The sequence below is a fragment of the Pectinophora gossypiella genome, chromosome 14 (assembly GCF_024362695.1).
Source record: "Pectinophora gossypiella chromosome 14, ilPecGoss1.1, whole genome shotgun sequence".
NCBI classification, from domain to species: Eukaryota; Metazoa; Arthropoda; class Insecta; order Lepidoptera; family Gelechiidae; genus Pectinophora; species Pectinophora gossypiella.
Genome location: NC_065417.1, coordinates 11,841,013 through 11,863,596, shown reverse-complemented (window position 1 = coordinate 11,863,596; position 22,584 = coordinate 11,841,013). Strand labels below are relative to the sequence as shown.

Here is a 22,584-nt window from a genome sequence, read left to right as displayed (position 1 = left end):
ACTACCCCTTCGAGGACACAGACGTCGTTAAGCTAAGGCTACTATTTACCTCATCATCATCATCACCAGCCCATTAACGTCCCCAATGCTGGGGCACGGGCCTTCTCTATAGGACACGACAACGATAGGGAGATCGGGCCTTAAACCACCACGCGGGCCCAGTGCGGATTGGTGGTTATTAACGACTGCTAATGCAGCCGGGATCAACGGCTTAACGTGCCATCCGAAGCACGGAGGAGCTCGAGATGAAAACTTTTTTTTTTATGGTCACCCATCCTATGACCGGCCTTTGCGAAAGTTGCTTAACTTTAACAATCGCAGACCGAGCGCGTTTACCGCTGCGCCACTGAGCTCCTCTATTTACCTCAGTAAGCATGTAATTGTTACGTGATAGTCGCCGGGGCCGGCTGCCCCGAAGCACAGATCATCTTACTCATCTTAAACGTCCTAAAAGATCACATAGTCATTTGTCCCCACCGGGATTTGAACCCGGGACCTCCGGCTAGTGAGCCCAACACTCAACCAATGGCCTACGCAGACCGTTATGCATTCTATTGAAAACTTATTTATCCGTATATCATTACCCTTCCACTTTCAAATACTCACTCATCCCATACGTACAAAGAAATCTTCAGAAACGTAAAGGGGATCCCATTATCTTCATATCGCTCGAATAAAAGAAGTTGGGATATGAATAATGGTGTAGCTACACTGCACGTCAGCCAACTAAGATATAAATCTTTCAATAATCGATGTTGCTCCGATGTTTATTTATTGCATCGAAAAGGCGAGAGGTGAGCGTAGTGTGGGGATCGCGCTTTGGTATGAATATTTTTATTTTAAAGGGTATTTTGTTGGGATTCAGTCCCACATTCCCGAGAAATGCATTTTTGGAGGTATGTGACCTAACTGTGAAGGTCAAACAGGCAGAAGGAGCTAATGAAATTAGTTTGTTGTGTATAATAATCGGGAGCAAAAAATAAAAGCCGTGGTGTCGTTCAGTCCATCTTGGTATTCTGTTATGTACGTTAGGTTAGGTTAGGTTAGCAGAGTGATTTGCGAGCCGGTTTATTACTGACGCATGAAGCGCCGACATATAAGCAGGTATCACCGGTAGATACCTATGCACCATATTTTTTTTATTGTTGGCTTTGGTTATTAGCGACATCTGTCGAGTTTTTTGATTATTACGTTACAATTTCAAATATCATTGACATTATAAGCGAACTGGTTTACAAAATGAGCGCTAGATGGCGCTTGTCCGTGACAACGCCATAATTCATATAAAAGAACCGAACGTATTCCATGTGCAACGCTCACTCTCCTCACATATCCGTACCCTTCCGACACCGTTGTATCGAGATCTCGCCAGCTTTTTCTCAACATAACAATGATTTGATTTATAGAGGTAAGCTACGATGAACCGTCCCGCAGATCTATTGAACTAAACATTATTTATGAATATTTACTTTCTTCATACTTGCTTACCCTTTTCGTCTAAGTGTTGCGTTTCTTTTCTCTTTATTTTGTGTGAGAAAGACATAATGAGAGTTTATAACTTATAACGATAACTAGGTAGAGCATAATGCCTTCGAAATATAGAAATAAGTGCCTACAAATAATATTAAGATACATTGTTTTAAGTTTACGCGGTTATTATCATAATTAATAAATATAATAACCGGTTCTTACCGCGTTTATAATAACTATTTTATTACGTGTTTTATATATTAAGATATTTTCAACGTTTGTAAATTCACAACTATTAACCGATTGATTCATTTCTGTTTAATATTTGTGGATGTAGTGTAATTAATAATAATATTTGTATTAGAATTAATTCTATGGGACCCGTACTCTATTCTTATAGAATTTTTCACATACATTGTCAAATCATCAACTCTCTGTATTGGTACACCAACGGAATGGAAGAAAGTGGTTGAAAGGGCCAAGTGAGTGAGAAACGCGCGCCATACAAGTATGTGAATAGTTCACACTTCAACTTTGCTCTCCACTCGTCCGCAAACTTTATGAACTCCTCGATAGTATACCAGTATTAAAAGGTCGTCTCGTGCATTATAACCAAGAAGATCCATTCTTATCGCTGGAAAGCTAAAAACAGGAAAGCTATTTATCAAAAAAATACTTTTGAATGCAGTGTCTTACGAAAAGTAATGATAAAATTGCAGCCTATCACATAAAATATACATTGCCGGCAAAGTGGCTATGGAATTTGTGAAGCAATAGAGCTATTGTGGTTGATTACCTGTTTGCAGGAGTAGCAGTAAAAGAGAGTGGAGTTGAATCGGCGACAGCGGTTCTCATACGAAATGCGCGCTAGGGCTTTTCCAACTATTTCCAGCCAAGTAGTGAATGCTATTTGCAGCACACCTACAATAAGTAACGTCAAAAAAGGCCTTTCCAACCTCTTTCTTCTATTCCGTAGGTATACTTATACTTATGTATATTGTACCATTACTAGATTAGAATATGTTCTATTGGAATACAGTACTCTAGAATAGTAATACTAAGTTTAAAACTGTAGCAGTAAAACAACGTTATGTAAATAAATAAAAAACATGTCACAACAAATTCCTAAAATAACCGAAAAATTACCGATAAAATACCGAAAAATAACCAAAACCCACAAAAATACGACAACCGCTCGCGTCTAAAACCTAACCTCTGTCAAACAGACGAAATTGAAGAAAACGAGATTGAAGAAACCGTGACGCCAGAACTTGTGACCGAAGAAAGACCGCCAGAAATACCGATTGTTCCGGTAATACCCGTTATACCGGTCAACGATACTGGAAACATATTTATACGTTACCTCACACGTAAGTTGGATCGGTTTTTGATGACATTATATTACACCGTTTGTGTTTCAGAAGCCTGGTGATGAAAGGAGTTGGAACGACGATTTGATGTTTTGAATTCTGTCGTGTAATGTTTCTTTTAAAGATGTTTCTGATGATTCTTGAAACGTCGACTCTATTTTGAAATACCGGTACTAAAATCGAAATAATCATAATTGATTTCCATTCCATTTTAATAGTATTTGATTTCCATTTCTTTTGTTGTTGAATATCGAAAGTACCTACGTAGTACCCTAATAGATCAAGAATATCTAATGGCAATAAAAATCTAAATTTTAATAATGCATTCTAGTACTGAATATTATTTTACGTAGGTAACATATGTATTTTATGGTGTCCCTAGCCTTTAGACCATAAACCAACCCTTATCTGTGCAACTGCCGATTAAGTAAAAGTCGATACGACTGAATTAATTTTATTGCACAGGTCGCATTCGATTACGGGCTAGCCGTTAATCGATTCGTCCATACGTTACCAATCGGATACAGCCGCATACGCAATTTATGACAATAATCTGGAAGTATCCGCCCAAAACCGGTTTCAGGGGTCGAATAGAAGTGTATTGCCATTTAACCGAATCGTAATTTATCGTATGCCCGTTTAAATGCGCATTCCATTTACATATTGCATCCGCAGGTGGCATTAAAATTTAAAATTCGAACTAATCAATCATTGGTTAGTGTGGACGTTGTTCTATTTTGGAATAATTCGCTCGCGTTCTGAATTTAATTGCGTGAAAGCGGTTAATTGCGCATAAACAGCGTTTTAATGTTATAATATAGGCTCTTTTTGCAATATTCTTATTCCTTTTCATGTTAATAAGACACACGAATTCCTATATTACGTTTTACGATAAACAATTAAAAATAATTTTGCAAAACGGTCATCATCATCATCAATCAGCCCATTAACGTCCCCACTGCTGGGGCACGGGCCTTCCCTATGGATGGATAGGGAGATCGGGCCTTAAACCATCACGCGGGCCCAGTGCGGATTGATGGTTATTAACGACAAAACGGTAATGATATATTATTTTTAATTAAATTACCCCAATTGGGCTATAGGCGCGGCTTTTTGTTATGTTATACTTACCTGCCCGGGCATATTATAAATGTGGTCCTAAAATATAATTTGAAGTAAAGTAGCCCAGTCTCATAAGACTATTCAGGCGAGTAGAAAACTAAAAAATCGTTAAATCCCCCGCAGCGGCCTTAGCACCGTAAGCGCGAGACTCTTTCTCACCTCGACAGACGTCACCCTTCACTCTCTCACAGTACTGCACAGAAAGAGACAGATGATCTCTCTCGCGGCGAGAAAGAGTCGCGTGCTTACGGTGCTAGGCCCGCAGGCCAGATATTAATTCTTATCCTTCTGTTTATCTGTACTACGTCAATAGGTATTACGGTTGAGAGTTTAAATAATATAAAAGACCCTGAATTGAATAGCCGGCGTATTAAAATCGTTAAGTTATCACCAAACAAGCGAACTGCTGAAATGGAAGCTCTGTGCCCACTCAGCACTATTTACCTGGATGTTTTTTACCTACCTTGTTGTTTTATAAACGATTGGACACACTGGACAGGCTGGCTCCGATGAGGGTACCGTGTTTGAAATTGTATACGAGGAGATTCGGTCTCAACGTATCTTTATGTAATCGAGTCAAAAAAGGAAATCGGTAAATTCAAAATGTAAATATTTTCATCCCATTTATGGTTTGTTACACAAATTGCTTCGTATGATTTGATACAAAAATCTACTTGGAATGCATAATGTCCGCTGAACAAAGTCTTTTTGTTGAAAATATATCATATTCCGAATCTAATAAACAGAAATCTCTTTGTTTTTCGGCAAAAGTCAATTTTACAATACAAAACCGCAAATACCGAATCAACCGGTCTATACAGTACTTAAAATCGGTTATTTCATGACCGGTTGTTTTATAGCCGAATCGGTAATAGCTGAGTCGATAACGCAACGATTCCGCATCACTGCATAACGAATACTGTGCGATAATTGATTGGAATATTTTTGTCGCGATTTTACTGATTTTTATTCGGTGAATATATTTTTATAAAGGTACCAACTTTATTTTAAATTGGAATATTTTTTGTAATATTGATTTTGAGGCTATGATGGATTAGATTAAATTGAGATATCGTAGCACAAAGAAGAGAAACCGTATTGTAATGAGCCACTACCCAGACTAAAAAAAAAATACTTAAAAGGTCCGAATAAATTCAAACAAACTTCCTCCTATTCAATCGCCCGAACAAAGGTCTCGGCGACAGTAGCCAACAAGAAATTATAACAACTCGGTAACAAGATCTGCGAAGCCGAACAGATAATTGAAAGTCAAATCCATTGTACAACTACTCCCTTTGTCTCATATTTCGCTTTATAAACACAAAATCCACAAAATTACCTAATCCTCTTTTAGACGCAAAGGACGAATTTCGAGCCCCGAAATCGTTTCAATCTAGCAATTTAATGTTATACGCGGCGTCTAGGCTTTCCGTACCTAATTTAATCCAGCCAGTTTGAGCCGGCGACGGGAAAAAAAATTGCTACTTTTTATTTGAATGCGTGCGAAAGCACGTCCTGACGCCCGTTTCAATCCCGCGCACATATAAAACGTGACCATTCACATTCTCGTCCGCTGAGGAATAAACATATCCGTCACAGCTTTTTTGCCAGACGTGAGTTTAAAGCAAATGCGCTCCACAATCGGATAGTTAGCAAGATCAGACAGCAATGAGGTGTAATTGGGCACCTGCGGTCATTACGGCGGTCGATAGCACGAGAATTTAGATGGCATTTTTATACGCGGTCGGGGAGCGCTCGGCTATAATTTGTTCAAATCCAGTGTCCGCCGGGGCTCTCGATATGAATTGTTTCACGCTCGCCGGCTCCAATGGATGCGGCGCACCTTTTTTCAGATATCTCTAATCTGGGCTCGACCTCTGCGGTGGCCGCTCCATGAATATTTTAACTCCTGTGTGACAGTCTCCGAAAATACGTTACTCGCGTTCGTTTATTAATGTCGCATCGATCGCGACCGCGGGAGGCCCAGTGAGGCCCAGTACGTATAAAGAACTAAATGGGATTTCATTTTCTAGTTCAGAAATCAAACGCTCCCCGCGGCATGCGTCCAATGTTCTTTTTGAGAGGTTCCTATTTTTGTTCCGGTTCGTTTGGCGGGTTCGGGAGTCGCGTCGGGAACGCGTTCCTTGCGCGCTCCGCAGACATAATTGTTTCGTGCCTGAGTGCGCATTTTTCCGCAAGATAATGCCATTAATCTCGCTAGCGTAATGAAAATGTACGGCGGTGGGAAGTAATGCCGGTACCGAATTTTACGTCACGGGAACTTGCGCCCGAGTTACCGCAACTTTCCCGATGTGACTTTTCAAGTAAGAAATTAAATCCACTTGTGAGCGGTACTCGTCTCTACATAATGTAGTAGGCTTAGGTTCGTCGAGTGCGCGGGGATAATTCAGTTGGGAGCGGCCTCAAGACGTCCTTAATTTATTCATAGTCGAAAATTGGATCGGAATGGACGGAGCGTGCAGTAACGAGTGGTCTAGTGGTCGTAAAAGTCCATCTATGGAGGTTCGTATACATAATTCATAACAGAAACTTTGTCCGTCTGTTCGGGCTTAGTTACATACGGGTAAGGGACACCAACATTTACATATGCATATTCAGAGAGTGGAAGTTTTTTTATTAAATTAACTGTTGCTGTGCCGGATGACGTTTATGAGTCGTTATGATATGGTAATGTCAGTAACAGTACTAACGTCCGGCTAGTTACCATAACGGTTGTTTATTGCCTACCTATGGCACTACATTGAAATTGCTATTACCCAAATTCAACTGTTTTATTGTTTATTTGGTTTCGTATTAGGAACTCTACTGTGTCGACTTCTGTGTACTCTGTGCTACCACGGAGTCGACAACTCAAAAGTTTCCTAACAGACAAACTTGTTAGATGGGTCCACAGCTTAAGTTTGTCTCAACTTCCCGTGATCGCACCCAATACATTATCCTAGTTCTTTGTAATAGTTTTGAGCATCCCCAGAAGCAACTTTTACTTCTGTGTCGGGCCCCATACCTTCTATAATGCATGCTGTTTAAAAGAACATAAAGACCCTTTAAAGATGTTACTGGGATAATGATTTCTGACAACATCGCGTTATATAGGTCAATCGACAACGTCGCGTTATAAATCTTCTATTTTCTTCAATATGTATAAAAATCAATTGATGTTCGTTTGTTTCGCTAAAACTCAAGAACGGCTGGGCCGATTTGGCTGACTTTGGTTTTTAAATGTTTGTCGTAGTCCAGGGAATGTTTAAACGGTGAGAAATTATGGATTTGGGTGATGCGAAGTTTATGTTTTTTGTTTATATTGTGTATAAATAAATTTTGTGTTTAAATATACTAATTAGTGTGTTTTGTTTGTGTGTGCAGATCCCCCGGAGATCACAATTCGGCCGCGTAACCTGCAGGTCCGAGCCAACGGCATCGCAGCGTTCTACTGCGCGGCTCGTGGAGACCCTATCCCCAACATACAGTGGCGCAAGAACGGCAAACGAGTATCAAGTACGTATTGTATCCACTAAACGTCACTTCTTACTAATATTATACGAATAAATGTGAAAGTTTGTGAGTATGGATGTTTGGATGTTTGTTACTCTTTCACGCAAAAACTACTGAATGTATTTTAATGAAACTTTACAATAATATAACTTATACATCCGAATAACACATAGGCTACAATTTATAAAGATATTGTGTGAATTGTCAAAAATGTGACTATAAGTGTCAATTAAATAGAAAAAATGTACCATCTGCGAGCAATTTTGGGGTGCACTGACAAAACCGTTACGTAATGTTATGTAATGTATGATATATAATGATATGTAATGTATGATATTAAAATGGATTTTTTTATCTGAAATGGTCCTACAAAAAAGCCAAAACAGCCAGTGGCCTTAGTATTAAAGCGTTTTTGTAACGGGAATATTCCCACTTTGGGCACGGCACATCACTGTTCGCTAGCTCAACATATAGGTATACATACACACATAACATAACACATAACATAACACATAACATAAACAGCCTATATACGTCCCACTGCTGGGCACAGGCCTCCCCCCAATCAACCGGAGGGGGTATGGAGCATACTCCACCACGCTGCTCCACTGCGGGTTGGTGGAGTTGTTTTTACGGCTAATAGCCGGGACCAACAGCTTAACGTGCCCTCCGAAGCACGGAATCATCTTAACTTTTCGGACAATCAGGTGATTCAAGCCTGAAAAGTCCTTACCAAACAAAGGACAGTCTCACAAAGTGATTTCGACAATGTCCCCATCGGGAATCGAACCCGGACCTCCGGATCGTGAGCCTAACGCTCTAATCACTAGACCACGGAGGCTGTTATACAGTTGCACAAAATCAAAAACACTTTATTGAACAAAGATAAACGTAATAAATAGGACAAAAAATACATAACAGACAGAAAAGGTACAATCCGCATGTTTATTGCATAACAGCAATTTCCTGCAGGCAACCTTAGGGTGAAAGAAGTCATAAGAACTTGTTCATTAAGTTTTATTTGAATCCTTTTGGTTTTGTTTGAATCTTTTTGTAACGGCATTGTCGCTGCGAGAAACAACTGCACCTTGCTCCATTAATAAAACCCCCTCGTTTTGCTCCATTGCAAATATCAGTAAACTTACTGTAAATTAATGCTTAGTAGTAACATGTTCCGTGAATCTTGCCATGCCTCAAGTTTTAGCTCAGTTCTAAGTACTCAAATGAGCGAGCTTACGCCGGCGACATAGCATAAAATTTTACAGTAAACCAGAAGAGGTGAGTGCTTCGCTAGCCTCAAAGTAGCGTCGCATGTCGATAGCTGCTTTTACACGGCAACTTTTGAAATGAGGAGCGGCACGACACTACTTATACTGTGGCTTTGCAAACGGCGTATAGTGTCGCGGATTGGGAGCGGAAGCGGGGAATGTGAGGACTCCTTTCCCTCATACAAGCTCATCATCACACTTTCAAAAACGATATTAAAATTTGACAGCCCTTAAACTAATGTTGTCCTTCACTTACAATAAGTGCAAGAAAGAGATATAGCTAGATTTAGTCCTGACAAATTAAGAAAATTTCACTTTACTAGTCAGTAATAATTAAAATAACTAAAGCACCATTTCTTTAATCAGGAAAAATATTAGAGAAACCGCAAAAACCTCCTGTGTGTCGCGCTGTCCGGTAGTTGCGTGTGACGCGCGGGGTGAAGCTGATGCAGCGAACTAGTTTTTGTGTACTTCGCTTGCAAGTGTATAGATTCCTACCTACATGTTCTTTATTATTTGTTCGAGCATGATATTATATTGCAAATTGGAAGCGACGATGGTGAATGTCGGTGTACGGACAAACCAAAGTTGGTTTTTGTTGCACCGTCAATTGTAAAAAAGTGTATTAAGTACTGTACTTATTTTTAATAAATAAATAAATAATAATAAATGAAAATTCAAATAAAGTTAATATTAAGCTGGTGGTTGCCCGTATCGGCACCATCACCACCTGGAAGATAGTTGTCATTGTCGTTATAAAGACATAGTCGTGAGCAGAGAGCAAGCCACCAGAAAGACAATGATTATGATGAACCGTATGGTTTATTCATTTATTTATGATGACAAGACCCTATCCTATCGCTGATGCCTATTATATCAAGTCATAGAATGTACACTTCTTATGACTTAAGATGCCAGCGCAAACGGCGCGGAAGAATGTTGATCTGCGTTCAGCTTTACCAGATGACAAGAAATTTCTGTGCTGCCTAGCAAAGAAAATTCTTGGCTTATTCTAGACAACTTATAGATATGTTGTGATCAAATTAAATTACTTTATCTTACCCTAAAGAGAAAAACCAGCCCAGTTGCATGTGATAATATTTTTAGATCCAAACATGAATTCGTAAACAAATTTGAAAATCTGGATTTGGACCTGGGTCTTCACAATGCAAGTCAAGTTAGTTACTCCTACTATCTCTCTATACTATTATTTATATATTTCATCAACCCACATTCCCTTGAAATGAGTTTCGGAGATAAATATGTGACCTAACCCGTACTAGGCTGGCTTTCCCTTTGCGGGTTGGAAGGTCAGACATGCAGTTGCTTCTGTAAAAAACCGCTGCATGTATCACCCGCTCCCACTTTCCGCTTACAACTATTTTTATAGCCACAAACTAAAGCAACACTGTAGAACCGCGACGCATCCAAATGTTGTAAAAGCAAAATGTACTCTAATTGAAAGAGGTGAATGTCTGTAGTAAAACTACTTGCTCTTTCCCGCGGGTCCGCTTGCGTGTTCATAGACAGTGTTCTAAACTCCCAGTTTAAAATAAATTGAAATGACTGGACCGGATACGTGTGTCGGATGCATCCTGAGCGATGGGCACGAGTCGTTACCCACTGGACACCTCACGGCGGGTTTAGAAGTCGAGGCAAACCGCGTAAAAGGCTAGAGATCGCTTAAAGTCGAGAGGAGTATAATAAACTCTTTATTTTTCACTTTCCTTCCACCGACTGCAATTGGAATACCATTGTATTTAAGTTTATAAATTATGTAATACAAACTGGATTTTTTTTAAAAGAAAGGAAGACATGAAACATTAAGACTAGGGCCATTTGCTGGGAGGTTTTCTGGCCACGTTTTTTCCTCAGCGTTTTACAGCTAGTTACATAATATGTAATTTAATTTTTGACGTTCAAAAAGCGCTAACTTTGTAATAAATATTTTTCAATTTTTTTTTTATTTTGAGTGGAAAAATCAAGGGCATGGCCAGACCAGCAGTGGGATGAAGGGCTGGATAAGATACGAGTAAGATAAGTTATGACGAAACTACTGAGTCGAGGAAAATGTAGGTAAAATAGAATAACGCGGTAAGAACCCCGTATTAAATGTTTTAATTATATAGAATAAGATAGAGAAATCAAATAAGGGATAATTGATTGTACCCAATTTGCGGTTTCTGAATCTACTTTAAGATTCTGAAGTGATTTTAGCGTCTGCATATTTCTAGGTAAGCGTAATTCTAGTGCTACCTTTAAAGACGAATAGGTATTGCTCACCTTAAGCGTTCTCAGTTCGTCCAAAAAATAAAAGTAGATAAACATTATTAGAAGTCGTATCGTACTCTTGATCACCAAAAGTTAAAACTACCATGTTCACTTCCACGCCCGACATAAAAACAAAAAAAACCGCGGAAAATGTTCTTTTGAAAGAGCAAACCAGTCCGTCGATTACGGAACTATTTTCATCCGTGATTGAAATGTAAAACCCTCGTTTTTCGCCATAAATATCTGGTCCGGTAATGACGTCTATAAGCCCCGGGCAATGAGCTAAAAAACGTATCGGTTATCGCCTACGCACGCGAAAACCGCCCGTACGTGCAGCTAGATAGGGACTTATTGGAGCGAGCTGAATGGCCAACCGCTTTGATTGGCCGACTTGGAATCTGGATTTGATTAATGTGTAGAGCTTAATACGTGTAATCTTTTTCTAAATATTGAAAATTGTTTTTCTGAATATTGTAAGAGATTTTTAAAGTGTTATACTTTACTTACTACAACAGAAGTAGACATATCTACTACAGGCACACGTCTCAATCAAACGAAGAGTATAAGTATGGTACATACTCAGGTAAATTCTTTACTTAATTTGTTCTTAATATTTATAAGTTAGACTTACAGACTAATTCTAAACAATTCATGTCGTCTTAATTAAGTAAAAATATTTATTCCACCTTACCACCAAATAAGAAGTCATATTTGTCACCACCTACCCACCGCTCTCCATTTCCCACTGACTTCACTCAATTGATCCCACCCAACTCCCCCTCTAAATAGTTTCATCGCGTCCCATGAAAAATATAATCACGTCTATCATCCGAGTGAGCGTGGACCATAAAAGAATAATGGCTACCATCACACCTCCCGATCTCATTCCATATTCCGTCTGCTTTATCAACCTTATTCCCGATTTGTCCGAATGTCGTCGCGGTGGGCCATCCATCAAATTGCGTCCTGACTCGTAAATGTGCGTGGGGATTTTTCTTTTTCGGGATAGATTGTTGGGCAGTAACAAATGCTGTAGTCACTTCTATTAGGTTTTATTGCTCCTGGTTTGTTTTTGTGTTTTGAGCAATGTGTAATAATTTAAATTCCGCTGTTTTTGTTTCTATTAATTTAATCTTTGTTCCCAATTTCCTTAAGTGTATCTTTCGTGTTCCGTACGCTGAGTTTTCCTTTGCTGCGCCTTCCCTGTTCAGATTATGTTAAAAATAAAATTGCCTCTAGCGTGTGCGAATTTTCCCCCTTTATCACACAAACACGGTTAATTTTCCAAAGTGTTCCTCGCTTCCTATTTCGTTACCGTGAAGATCCTCCTTATATCCACTCTCGTATCCGATAAAAAATACAATCTCCCGCCTATCAAAAATTCGCGATGAACGAACTTTGAGTCTCGCAAAAAATCCCACCTAAACTTTTTACGCGACTTTTTTGAATTATCGCCTATTGTTTTTGATAGTTTGACAGTTAGCACGTGCAACCGAGTTTGTTAGACAGTCGCCTCGGAATTTATATCACTTGTGTTATAACTTTTGTTTGATATAATATTGACAATCCGAAACTGAGTCCAACGATATTGAGGAGATGATTTATGAGAGGGCACAGTTCGATGAATAACATTAAACCTCCGTTTTGTATCTGTCTCATCTAGCTTTATAGATAGTAAACTGGCTAAACGATACACTTATTCCCAGATAGTGCAGTATAAGACTTCTTTTTACGTCTCTCCTGCAGATGGGACTACGAAGACTGAGCATTCGTTCCAAAGAGAAGTATATGTTGACAAGTCCATTTCGTTACGTCTGTTTAGTTCCTGCAGATGGAATCTTTTTCAATTGGAATTGTTTTCTTTTAGCTTAGAGTCGTGCTGTATCTTGATTGTGTTTGTAGTAGTTATACGAATACGGTCATAGAATAAAGCATAACACCACGTATAGAACGGTAACTCTTCGCCCCGCACCAATTCGTATTTCGCAAGCTCTCCCTACTCCTTAACGGCTTACGGCCATTTAAAACTAAAAGTGCTTATTTCACCGACCCATCCGATAAGTTAAATGCGTCAAGGTTACGGGTGGTTACCATGGTTACTTCTCCCCACCAACTCGCTCCAAATCGAGGTTTCCATGGTTACTACACCCCACCAACTCGCTCCAGATCGAGGTTTCCATGGTTACGCCCCGCGAATTTGCTAATAGACAGCACGATCTGATCGGGAAACGGGAGTTGGTGGGTAGTAACCATGGCAACCACCGTGCCCTTAACGCATTTAACCTGTCGGATGGGTAGGTGAAATAAGCACTTTTAGTTTTGAATGGCCGTACAACGCTAAGGAGTAGGGAGTGCTTGCGATATACGAATTAGTACGGGGCGGAGAATTACCATTCTATACATATCTTAATTCTATGGTTTTAGTAAAACTTTATTTCAATTAGCGAAATAAGTTAATTATAAGTTGTGACATGATTCTCAAGTACATACACAGTGTTTAATTGTAACCGTACATTTAATTGTTCTACATTGGCGGCTATATTCAGTAGGGTAGCTTCCAACTAGTCAAATCAGTTACTTTTTACTAAACGTCAAAACAAGAAACTCCTATGGAATTTGTATGTAAAAGCAACCTGTGACGTCATAGAAAAACGAGACAAATGTTGCACTTATTATTACATTGTTCTTTTTTCAAATTCATAAATAAGTTAAATAGAAAAAAGGAAACGATTTTTGTCACCTTTATTTACATTTGTCTTTCTTTTGTAAACAGAATTTCATAACTTATTTAAGACCTAGGAAATTACCCAATTGTGATTAGTTCAATAATTGTCATACATAGAATGTTATGATATCAATCAACTTCGTTACGTGATCCATCACGCTCTGATGACTAATTAGATAAAGATGGTTGAATAATCCTTTTCTGTCGCATTTCACGACTTCTCTGAATGTATACATATGCGTAGGTACGGTCACGAGCATTAATATGTATACACTTTGGTACCATGTCACATTAACTTTTTTGACAAATTGAACTGTAAGTCTCACTAAATGTCAAATATGTTAGTGCGACAGAGTCCTAAAGTGGGTACATTATATTGATCATAACTGTACATATCCATTCACGGTACCAAAAATTAAATGGAAAATCTTAAAACACTGACTTTATTTCTTTTCCTTATTTTTTCATGCTTACTTAGGTACTTGCATATATATAAGTCTCGTTTAGACTGCTAACTTGGAATATTTAGATACTGGGAAGAATTTTCTACTTTACAATAATGGCGCCGATTGTACTTCTTCGGTCTCATGTGTAATTGTAGTCGTGCCGATATTAAATTTTCAAAACTGTTCCAATTATAAACGCCTGGGATGGAACAAGCGGTCTATGTAAGCGTTTTAATATTGAGCACAGCCTCGTTTTAACTGGAACATCTATTCTTGGTAAACCAAATTCAGCGATAGTTCAGAAAGCCACCGCGGGCGTCGCGCTTTTTGTCAGCCAGATTAGAACGGGAGGCGAAAAAAAAAGTAAAATGGAGCCACGTCACCGTATTTTGTACGCGAAATACATGGACGCTAAATCCTTTTGCAATGTCACTGTATGTAGTTTGTTTATGTTATGTTACGTAGGTATATAGGATTTTGGTTAGTTGCTTCTGAAAAATTGATAGGAAACTTCGCCGGTTTTCGGCAGATGAAATTTTAGTTGCGTATCCGGAGACGAACTTCACTTGTTTATTTATGGAACGCTTACAGTTGAGTTCAAATGGCCACATCGAAGCAATTCATCTAACAAAGCAATATTACAATTTGACATTTGCGCATATAAAAGTAAGTGCGCAATCCAAACAACTGTAAAACAGCAATATTGCTTTCTTAGATGAATTGCTTAGATGTGGCCATTTTAACCCCCCAGCAACCACATTTACACATTTTGAACGATATAACACACAATAAGCTGACGATTATATCCTAATTGGGGTTGTCGGAGGTACATTCATCGCAAGATGAACTAAGTACCCAGACTTCACCGAGCTTTCTGTTAGACCAGCGTAATAGGTTGTGCGTCTATAATGGTCGAGCCACTGAAACCACAACTCAGGAATTATGTAATTTATATATATATATAAAATATATTAGAATATATTTTTTCTTTTGTATCTTTATAATAAGCAGCGTTATTTATTGAATTAATTATCATTTAACTTACGAAATACAACAACAACAGTGGCTGCAAGTTGTCTTTGATTACTTGTGGCTCTGCCCACCCCATTACGGATTACGGACGTGAGTTTATGTATGTATGTATGTACGAAATAGTTTCGTCAAAATCTACCTAGTACCTAGTTAAACTTTTTTGTTTCATCATTTTGGAAAGGCTATTTGCGGTGGAAACACTATCTTCTTCTATCGTGTGGGTTGTGAGGTGAATTAACAACCTTATCAACCCTGGTGTCAGGGTTATTATTGAGCCGCCAAAGGCCCCTAACATGGCTCATGTAACGATTACTCACTTAAATCAGTAAGTAGTAACCGGGACCACCGACTTAACGTGCCTTCCGAAGCACGGATCGCCTGACTTTCAGACAATCAGGTGATCAGCCTGTAATGTCCTAACCAAACTAGGGATCACAAAGATGATTTTTTTAGATAAGTCCCCACCGGGATTCGAACCCGGGATCTCCGGATCGTGAGCTCAACGCTCAACCACTGGACCACAGAGCACGTTTTTCTTGAAGAAAACACTATCATTTATCTTGAAGAAAACAGCAAATAGAAGACTAAATCCGACGACAAGCTCAGATTGACAGGAATCTTGCTGAGTCTACAGAAGATGAATGACACTGTCATACTCGTGACGTCGAGGAAAATTGTCCCCACTTTGTCCTTTTAACTTCTTTACCTCCTATATAAATGTTGCGACCTAAAGTTTTACTTATTTATATTTATAAAGGATTGTTTATTTTAGAATATTTATATTTTATTTTAAAGCAATTTTGTTATTTATCTTTATTATTCTTTATCTTTTATTATTGTATTGTATTATTTATTTATTTGTAACTCGATGGATCTTGTGTCTGAAATAAATGTCTATTATTATTATTATTATATATATTATTATTTTGAAACTTTTCCTCAATATTTCATAAGGATATCAAATGATTTTAAGTCTTATTATTGATTATAGTATGGTTGTTAGAGCGTTGGGCTTACGATCTAGAAGTCCGGTTTCGATTCCCGATGAGGACAATATCCAAACTCACTTTGTGAGAGTGTCAAATCAAATCAAATAACATTTTTATACACACTTTGTTCGGCTAGGACATAACACGATAAATCACTTGATTGTCCGAAAAAGTAAGATGATTCCGTACTTCGAAATGCACGTTAAGCCGTTGGTCCCGGGTTACTAGCCCAAACGCCTCCATCAACCTGCACTGGAGCAGCGTGGTAGAGTATGCTCCATACACCCTCCGGTTGATTAAAGGAAGGGCTGTTCCCAGAAGAGGGACGTATAAGGGCTATCCTCATTTTATTTTTAATATTTAAATACTCACAACGTGAAAGGAGTTCAAATATAACATGAACTCCTTTCACGTTGTTCCTATCACGTTGGTCTAACATAAAACTTGGTGTGGTTTGGGTACTTAGTTCACCTTGCGATGGATACTTCTGTCTACCTCAATTGGGTTATAGTCGTGAGCTTATGTTGTTTATCCTCCCTTTATTATACATTTTATCTTACGAAGCAGTTCTTTAAATCTGCGTAGCTAACACTTTCAGCATGGAACGTGAGTTGTAAGACCTAGATTGACAGTTAGGAACGCTGAATCGTCGACTGTACAAGATGGATGATCCCTGACGATCCTCGCTACTCTAGGATTAGGAATTTCTCTGTACTATTTGCTCCTTTATAATCTGTACCAGGGGTCACAAACCGGATCCGGAACCCCGACCTACTCGTATTTTGTACATAGAACAATCTAAGAATTTCTTTATAAACATTTCTACGTATAGATTTTAGCCCGAAAGTGCAGAGTAAAGTATGCAATTTTTCGCGTTAATATTAGGTAGTTGTTGTACCTTTTTTAATAAGTTTATCTTTATAATGGTGCCATGTTATTTTATTTTAAGTTACACCTGTCACTTTCTTATCCGCCGAAAAGAAAAGGGACGGAAGACTGACAGCTGTTAATTTTAAAATGTTTTGTTATTGAATGAATACATGACACGGACGAATCAAATAGGTATCTCGCTGGTATGCAACCCGTTTGATGTGTGCAACAACAATAGCCTGACAGTATTGACCTTATATAGGTCAATGTAAAATTTTTAGAGGGTTGTTTTAGATTTCTGACTAAAATTGACGTGTGTTCAATATATGCCTGTCGATTATCCATCCCTTTCCATTTCCACGGATAAGAAAATGACAGGTATAATCACAAATCTGACTTAATATACCTAACTAAGTTTTACAATACAATACAATACAATACAAATACACTTTATTGCAACAAAATAAAAAGAAATAATTACAAAAAGACTCTTAACTAAGCACATGGCAAATGGCGGCCTTATCGCTAAGTTTTGTGTAGATAACATGTCCATTACTGCATCGTCTTCTACTTTCTCTCTCTCGTGGATTCTAAGCTCATCACCCTGGTACTCACAGTGCCGCGTGGTTGCTTAACTTTGTGGATCGTCTCAATAGAGGCTACAATCGCACTGAAACCGAACTTCTATATCAAACCAGGAGCTGTTTTATTTACGATATTAAGTTGCAAATAAAATGGCAAGTTGAAGTTGAGACTCAAAACTAAAGTTCCCTGCGAGCGGACAAAGAGAATCAATTTGCAAAGATGTTGTAGACAGTTGAGAGAAATCTTTCCGGGTCCTATGAGAAATAAACATTGAACTACGTAAAGAGATCGCCGGAAGTTTCTCATACGCTTCACAAATAATGTACCTACAAGATAGGTATACATAATATATTAAAAACGTAATATTACAAATTACAGACGACACCGTAACAAAAACTTGGGGGTTTGATTCTGAGCTGATATTAAGTGAAATTTCCAGCGGAAATTGCATGAAAATTTCAGTGTTTTGTTTTTCATTTCAATTCAATGACTCTTTAATGCACAAAAACAAACACAGGACATGTACGATACGGTGCAAAAGTCCAATCAGTTTCTTACAAAGTAATAAAGTAACTGGTTGCGCTTAACACAAAAAAATGTATAGACTCACGTCGCCATTGCGATGACTCCAATGGGCAGTACCCGAGCGACGCTTATCATTATGTTCGTAATAAGTTTATTTTTGACGCACAATTACAGTAAAAACTTAACTCAGTACTACTCACAGTGAACATGTTTATATTGTGAGAGAGACTGGTGTCCATACTAGACGGAATGCCTGTGTTACGGATCACCAGGCTCTCTTCCTCCCTATTTTCATAGTACATGGCAAGGCATTGTTATAGAAATAGACTCTTTAAAATTATAGCTAATGGTGTGTGTGTGTGTGTGTGTGTGTTTTAGCCCTACGACGCGAAGTGTCTTGGGATCGGGAGCTGCCATGACAGCAGCTTCCACTAACAACTACACTTGTGTGTGTGTGTGTGTGTGTGTGTATGACAACTAATGGTTCATAATTTCACCACTGTTTACAAATAATTCGCTGGGCTCAGTGGCTGCACTTTTGCTCCTTGATTGTATCTATACATATTGAGGTGTGCGGCGTATGGCGTAATAAGTTATAACTAACAAATCAGTATTCCTAGATATTATTATGGGAAAGTACTATTATGCTAAGAAACGTTATGCCAAAAAGGATTATGATAATTAAAATTATGACAAAAACATTTATGCATTTTAAGAGAATCCCGTTCGGGGCACGTGCCTCGCAATGTCTGTATCCGGCTATATTGGAAATGGCGTGTATTGATGATCGTTAAAGACAAATCTTCATTTATTAATTAGTCACGGCATGTCAACTAATCTATAATAATAAATCTTGACAAAACGTATAAAATCCCACTACGTATGATACTTTTTATAGCGGATACCTCGTAAACTTTAGTAATAACATTCTCCCTAACAAGATATCCAAAGTCTTTATTGTAATTGTTTCTTTGTTTTAAGCAAAAAAGTGTATTTGTATTGAACATCATTTGTGAACGACGGATTAGTCTTCTTCTATCTTAACATTCCCTTCTCAATATTCTTCACTATATAGTCTTTTACACCACATCTTATCATACTGTTTCTCACTCTATCACTCAATTTAATACCGCAGATGCTACGCAACAACATTAAAGGCATTAATCCTATTTAGGCTAGGCGCGCACTACGAGTTTTTCGCCGCGCGGCAGATAAGAGCCGCGACATAATGTCGCACTGTAATACTGCGCCGCTGCGGTGGCTCTGCCGTCAAGTCCGCGCAATACAATTTAAAACTGTTTGGTACAGTATTACAGTGCGACATTATGCCGCTGCTTTTTTTCTGCCGCGCGGCGAAAAACTCGTAGTGCGCGCCTGTCCTTACATGCTTCTTCAGCCATCATCATCAACCCATTAACGTCCCCACTGCTGGGGCACGGGCCTTCCCTATGGATGGATAGGGAAATCGGGCCTTAAACCATCACACGGGCCCAGTGCGGATTGATAGTTATTAACGACTGCTAATGCAGCCGGGACCAACGGCTTAACGTGCCTTCTGAAGCACGGAGGAGCACGAGATAAAAACTTTTTTTTTATGGTCACCCATCCTATGACCGGCCTTTGCGAAAGTTGCTTAACTTCAACAATCGCATACCGAGCGCATTAACCGCTGCGCCACCGAACTCCTCTACTTCTTCTTCAATAGATTCTCCGCTTCTTCAGCCATACCCAACATTAACTACCGTACTTCAGCCGTAGTACTATTCCTTACTCTACGCTTCAGCGTCAGCCATCCTCGAATTATTTAAATATAATCAGTTAGAGTAAGTTATCTGATAAAATAATTATTATTGTACGTCAGAATATACTTCCAACACAATTTATACCACATTTAGTACAATAAATTTCATTTAATTTTGATTTTGACTGTAGACGGAACTAAAAAATATTTTTACAGTATCATATTATGTTTGTTATGTGATACCTACCACATCATTATTATTTATTGGATAATCCCAATAGGGTAGTTTCCAACTAGTCAAATCAGTTACTTTTTAAAAAACGAAATTACTTTGGAATTTGTGTGAAAAAGCACACTGTGACGTCATCGAAAAACGTGATAAAATGTCGGACTTATTATTACGTTTTGCTTGATTAAAAATCATAAAAAATGTAATAGAAAAGATAAAATGTCGTTCGTTAGTTTTAGTTCTGACTTTAATTCTCTCTCTCTCTCTCTATTTGAGAGCTGCGCTCTTGTCGGTGGAGTAACCGCCATTCCTCTCTTCTTCCCGCCAAAACCTTCACCTCCCGATACGACACGACCTGCATCTTCTCTTTTATTTGTTTCATAAATGTTATCCTACGTCTACCCCTTCCTCTCTTCCCTTCAATTTTTTGTTATAATGTTTGTTATAAATGAATCGACTTTAATTAGTAATCAGAATTTCATAATTTATCTAGAACCTAGTACACGACGCAATTCATTGGGTTCAAAACTTTTTCGATTTTATTTTCTCTGTGAGTTTCCCTGTCATTCCGCAATCCTCTCTTCTCTCTTGTTCACTCGTCGCTCTCTCTTTCACACACCTTTGCGTTACGTTTCATTCAAACTACCATTGTTACACTCGGTCATCCTGCCCTCAGTCTAGTGAGTAAGTGATATAAAACAAAAAATCCGTTTTCACACATGCAGTTTTGATAACAGCTCACTGATATCCTTTGCTGCTCACACCGGGATACCGGGAGTTGAATTTCAACAAATTGAGGGCCCTGGATATGATATGTGTCAACCATTATGCTGCTTCCGTGATATTTTTCAAAATGGAAAATTTGCTATTCGATACGACCTAGAGTATCTAAGCTCATGTTGTTCGAGGTAAAATAAGTCATGAATACACATACATACATACGCCTATTTCCCACCGGGATAAGCAGAGACTATGGAATTCCATTTGCTTCCATCCTGACACACTTCTCTTGGTTTCTCTATATTCATCAATCGTTTCATACGCGCACGCCGGCAGCAAATGGAGTCTCTGCTTACCCCATTGGGAAATAGGCGTGAGTTTATGTATGTATGTATTTTCAATTATATACTTTTGCAATGGACAACTCCACTTGATATTAACTCGGAATCATGAAGAATTCATCTCGAAAAATTTTCCTTATATAACTAACACCCTGTGTACAAAATACCAATGCCACAAAACCATGTTATTTCTTCGCATTAAAATCAAAGGAACCTATTTACATAACTTTATCTCTCTGATAGTTGTCTACCATGAAACGCTTTCGGGCAAATAAGATTTTTTCAACTGATAGATCAAAATAACAAGTCAACCACTACGTCGACGCACAAAATATATGATTGCGTTATATTACAGGATTGAAGCCAATCGTTCCACTTGGTGTCCGATTGCGTGTGCCCATAACACTTTACGATACGTCATCTAATAAAATTGTCTGTTTCAAGCAATTACTGACATAAAAATACTAGTTAGGTTAGAGTCCTGGTTTGGTTAGGACATTACTGGCTGATCACCAGATTGTCTGAAAGTAAGATGATCCGTGCTTCGGAAGGCATGTTAAGTCGTTGGTCCCGGTTACTACTTACTCATGTAAATAAGTAGTCGTTACCATGAGCCTTGTCAGAGACCTTTGGCGGCTCAATAGTAACCCTGACACCAGGGTTGATGAGGTTGGTACTCCACCTCACAACCCACACGATAGAAGAAGACTGACATAACATGTATTCATCTTCCATTCTCTGTCAAGCGTCATCTCAGTATTCACACACATATCCTTCTACACACAAGCCGTCCACACTTTCATGGGTCGTTCCCAACCTCTATAGCCACCCACAAGTATACTCATCACCTTCCTCGTAATAAGAATTCGTTTTAAGGAATAGGCTATTTTCCAACCAGTCAAATCAGTTAGGTACTTTTTACTTAATGTCAAAACACGAAATTACTATGGAATTTGTACGAAAAAACACACTGTGATGTCATAGAAAAACTTGATCAAATGTCAGACTTATTATTACGATTTTCTTTATTAAAAATCATAAATAAATTATATAGAAAAAGGAAAATGTTTTTGTTAGTTTTAGATCTGTCTTTGTTTAGTAATCAGAATTTCATAATTTATCTTTAACCTAGTACATGACCCAATTACTATAAAAGGAATATGTTACAAATTAATTTCAACTTATTTAATAGGGATGTGAAGTACCAAGGAGCTGTTACAATAGAGCAATTTTCCGGCCACGTAGTTAATGCCATCGGTGCAAATCCACAATAAGTCACGTCAAAAAAAAAGGTAGAGCAATACGCGAAAAAAGCCATAACGCTAGGAAGTAGGTTAACGCTAAAAAGTTAATGGTGCTAATTTCTG

General features: G+C 38.4%; 1 protein-coding gene across 4 annotated transcripts in view; it reads left to right on the top strand.

Annotated features, from left to right (window-relative positions):
• Positions 1 to 22,584, top strand: part of LOC126372717 (tyrosine-protein phosphatase Lar) — a 584,292-nt gene that overhangs the window by 426,272 nt on the left and 135,436 nt on the right. For all 4 annotated transcript variants that reach the window (XM_050018572.1, XM_050018570.1, XM_050018571.1 and 1 more), the window contains exon 5: positions 7,347 to 7,478. In XM_050018572.1, coding sequence (XP_049874529.1) covers positions 7,347 to 7,478 — 132 coding nt within the window. The remainder of the gene's footprint in view (positions 1 to 7,346; positions 7,479 to 22,584) is intronic.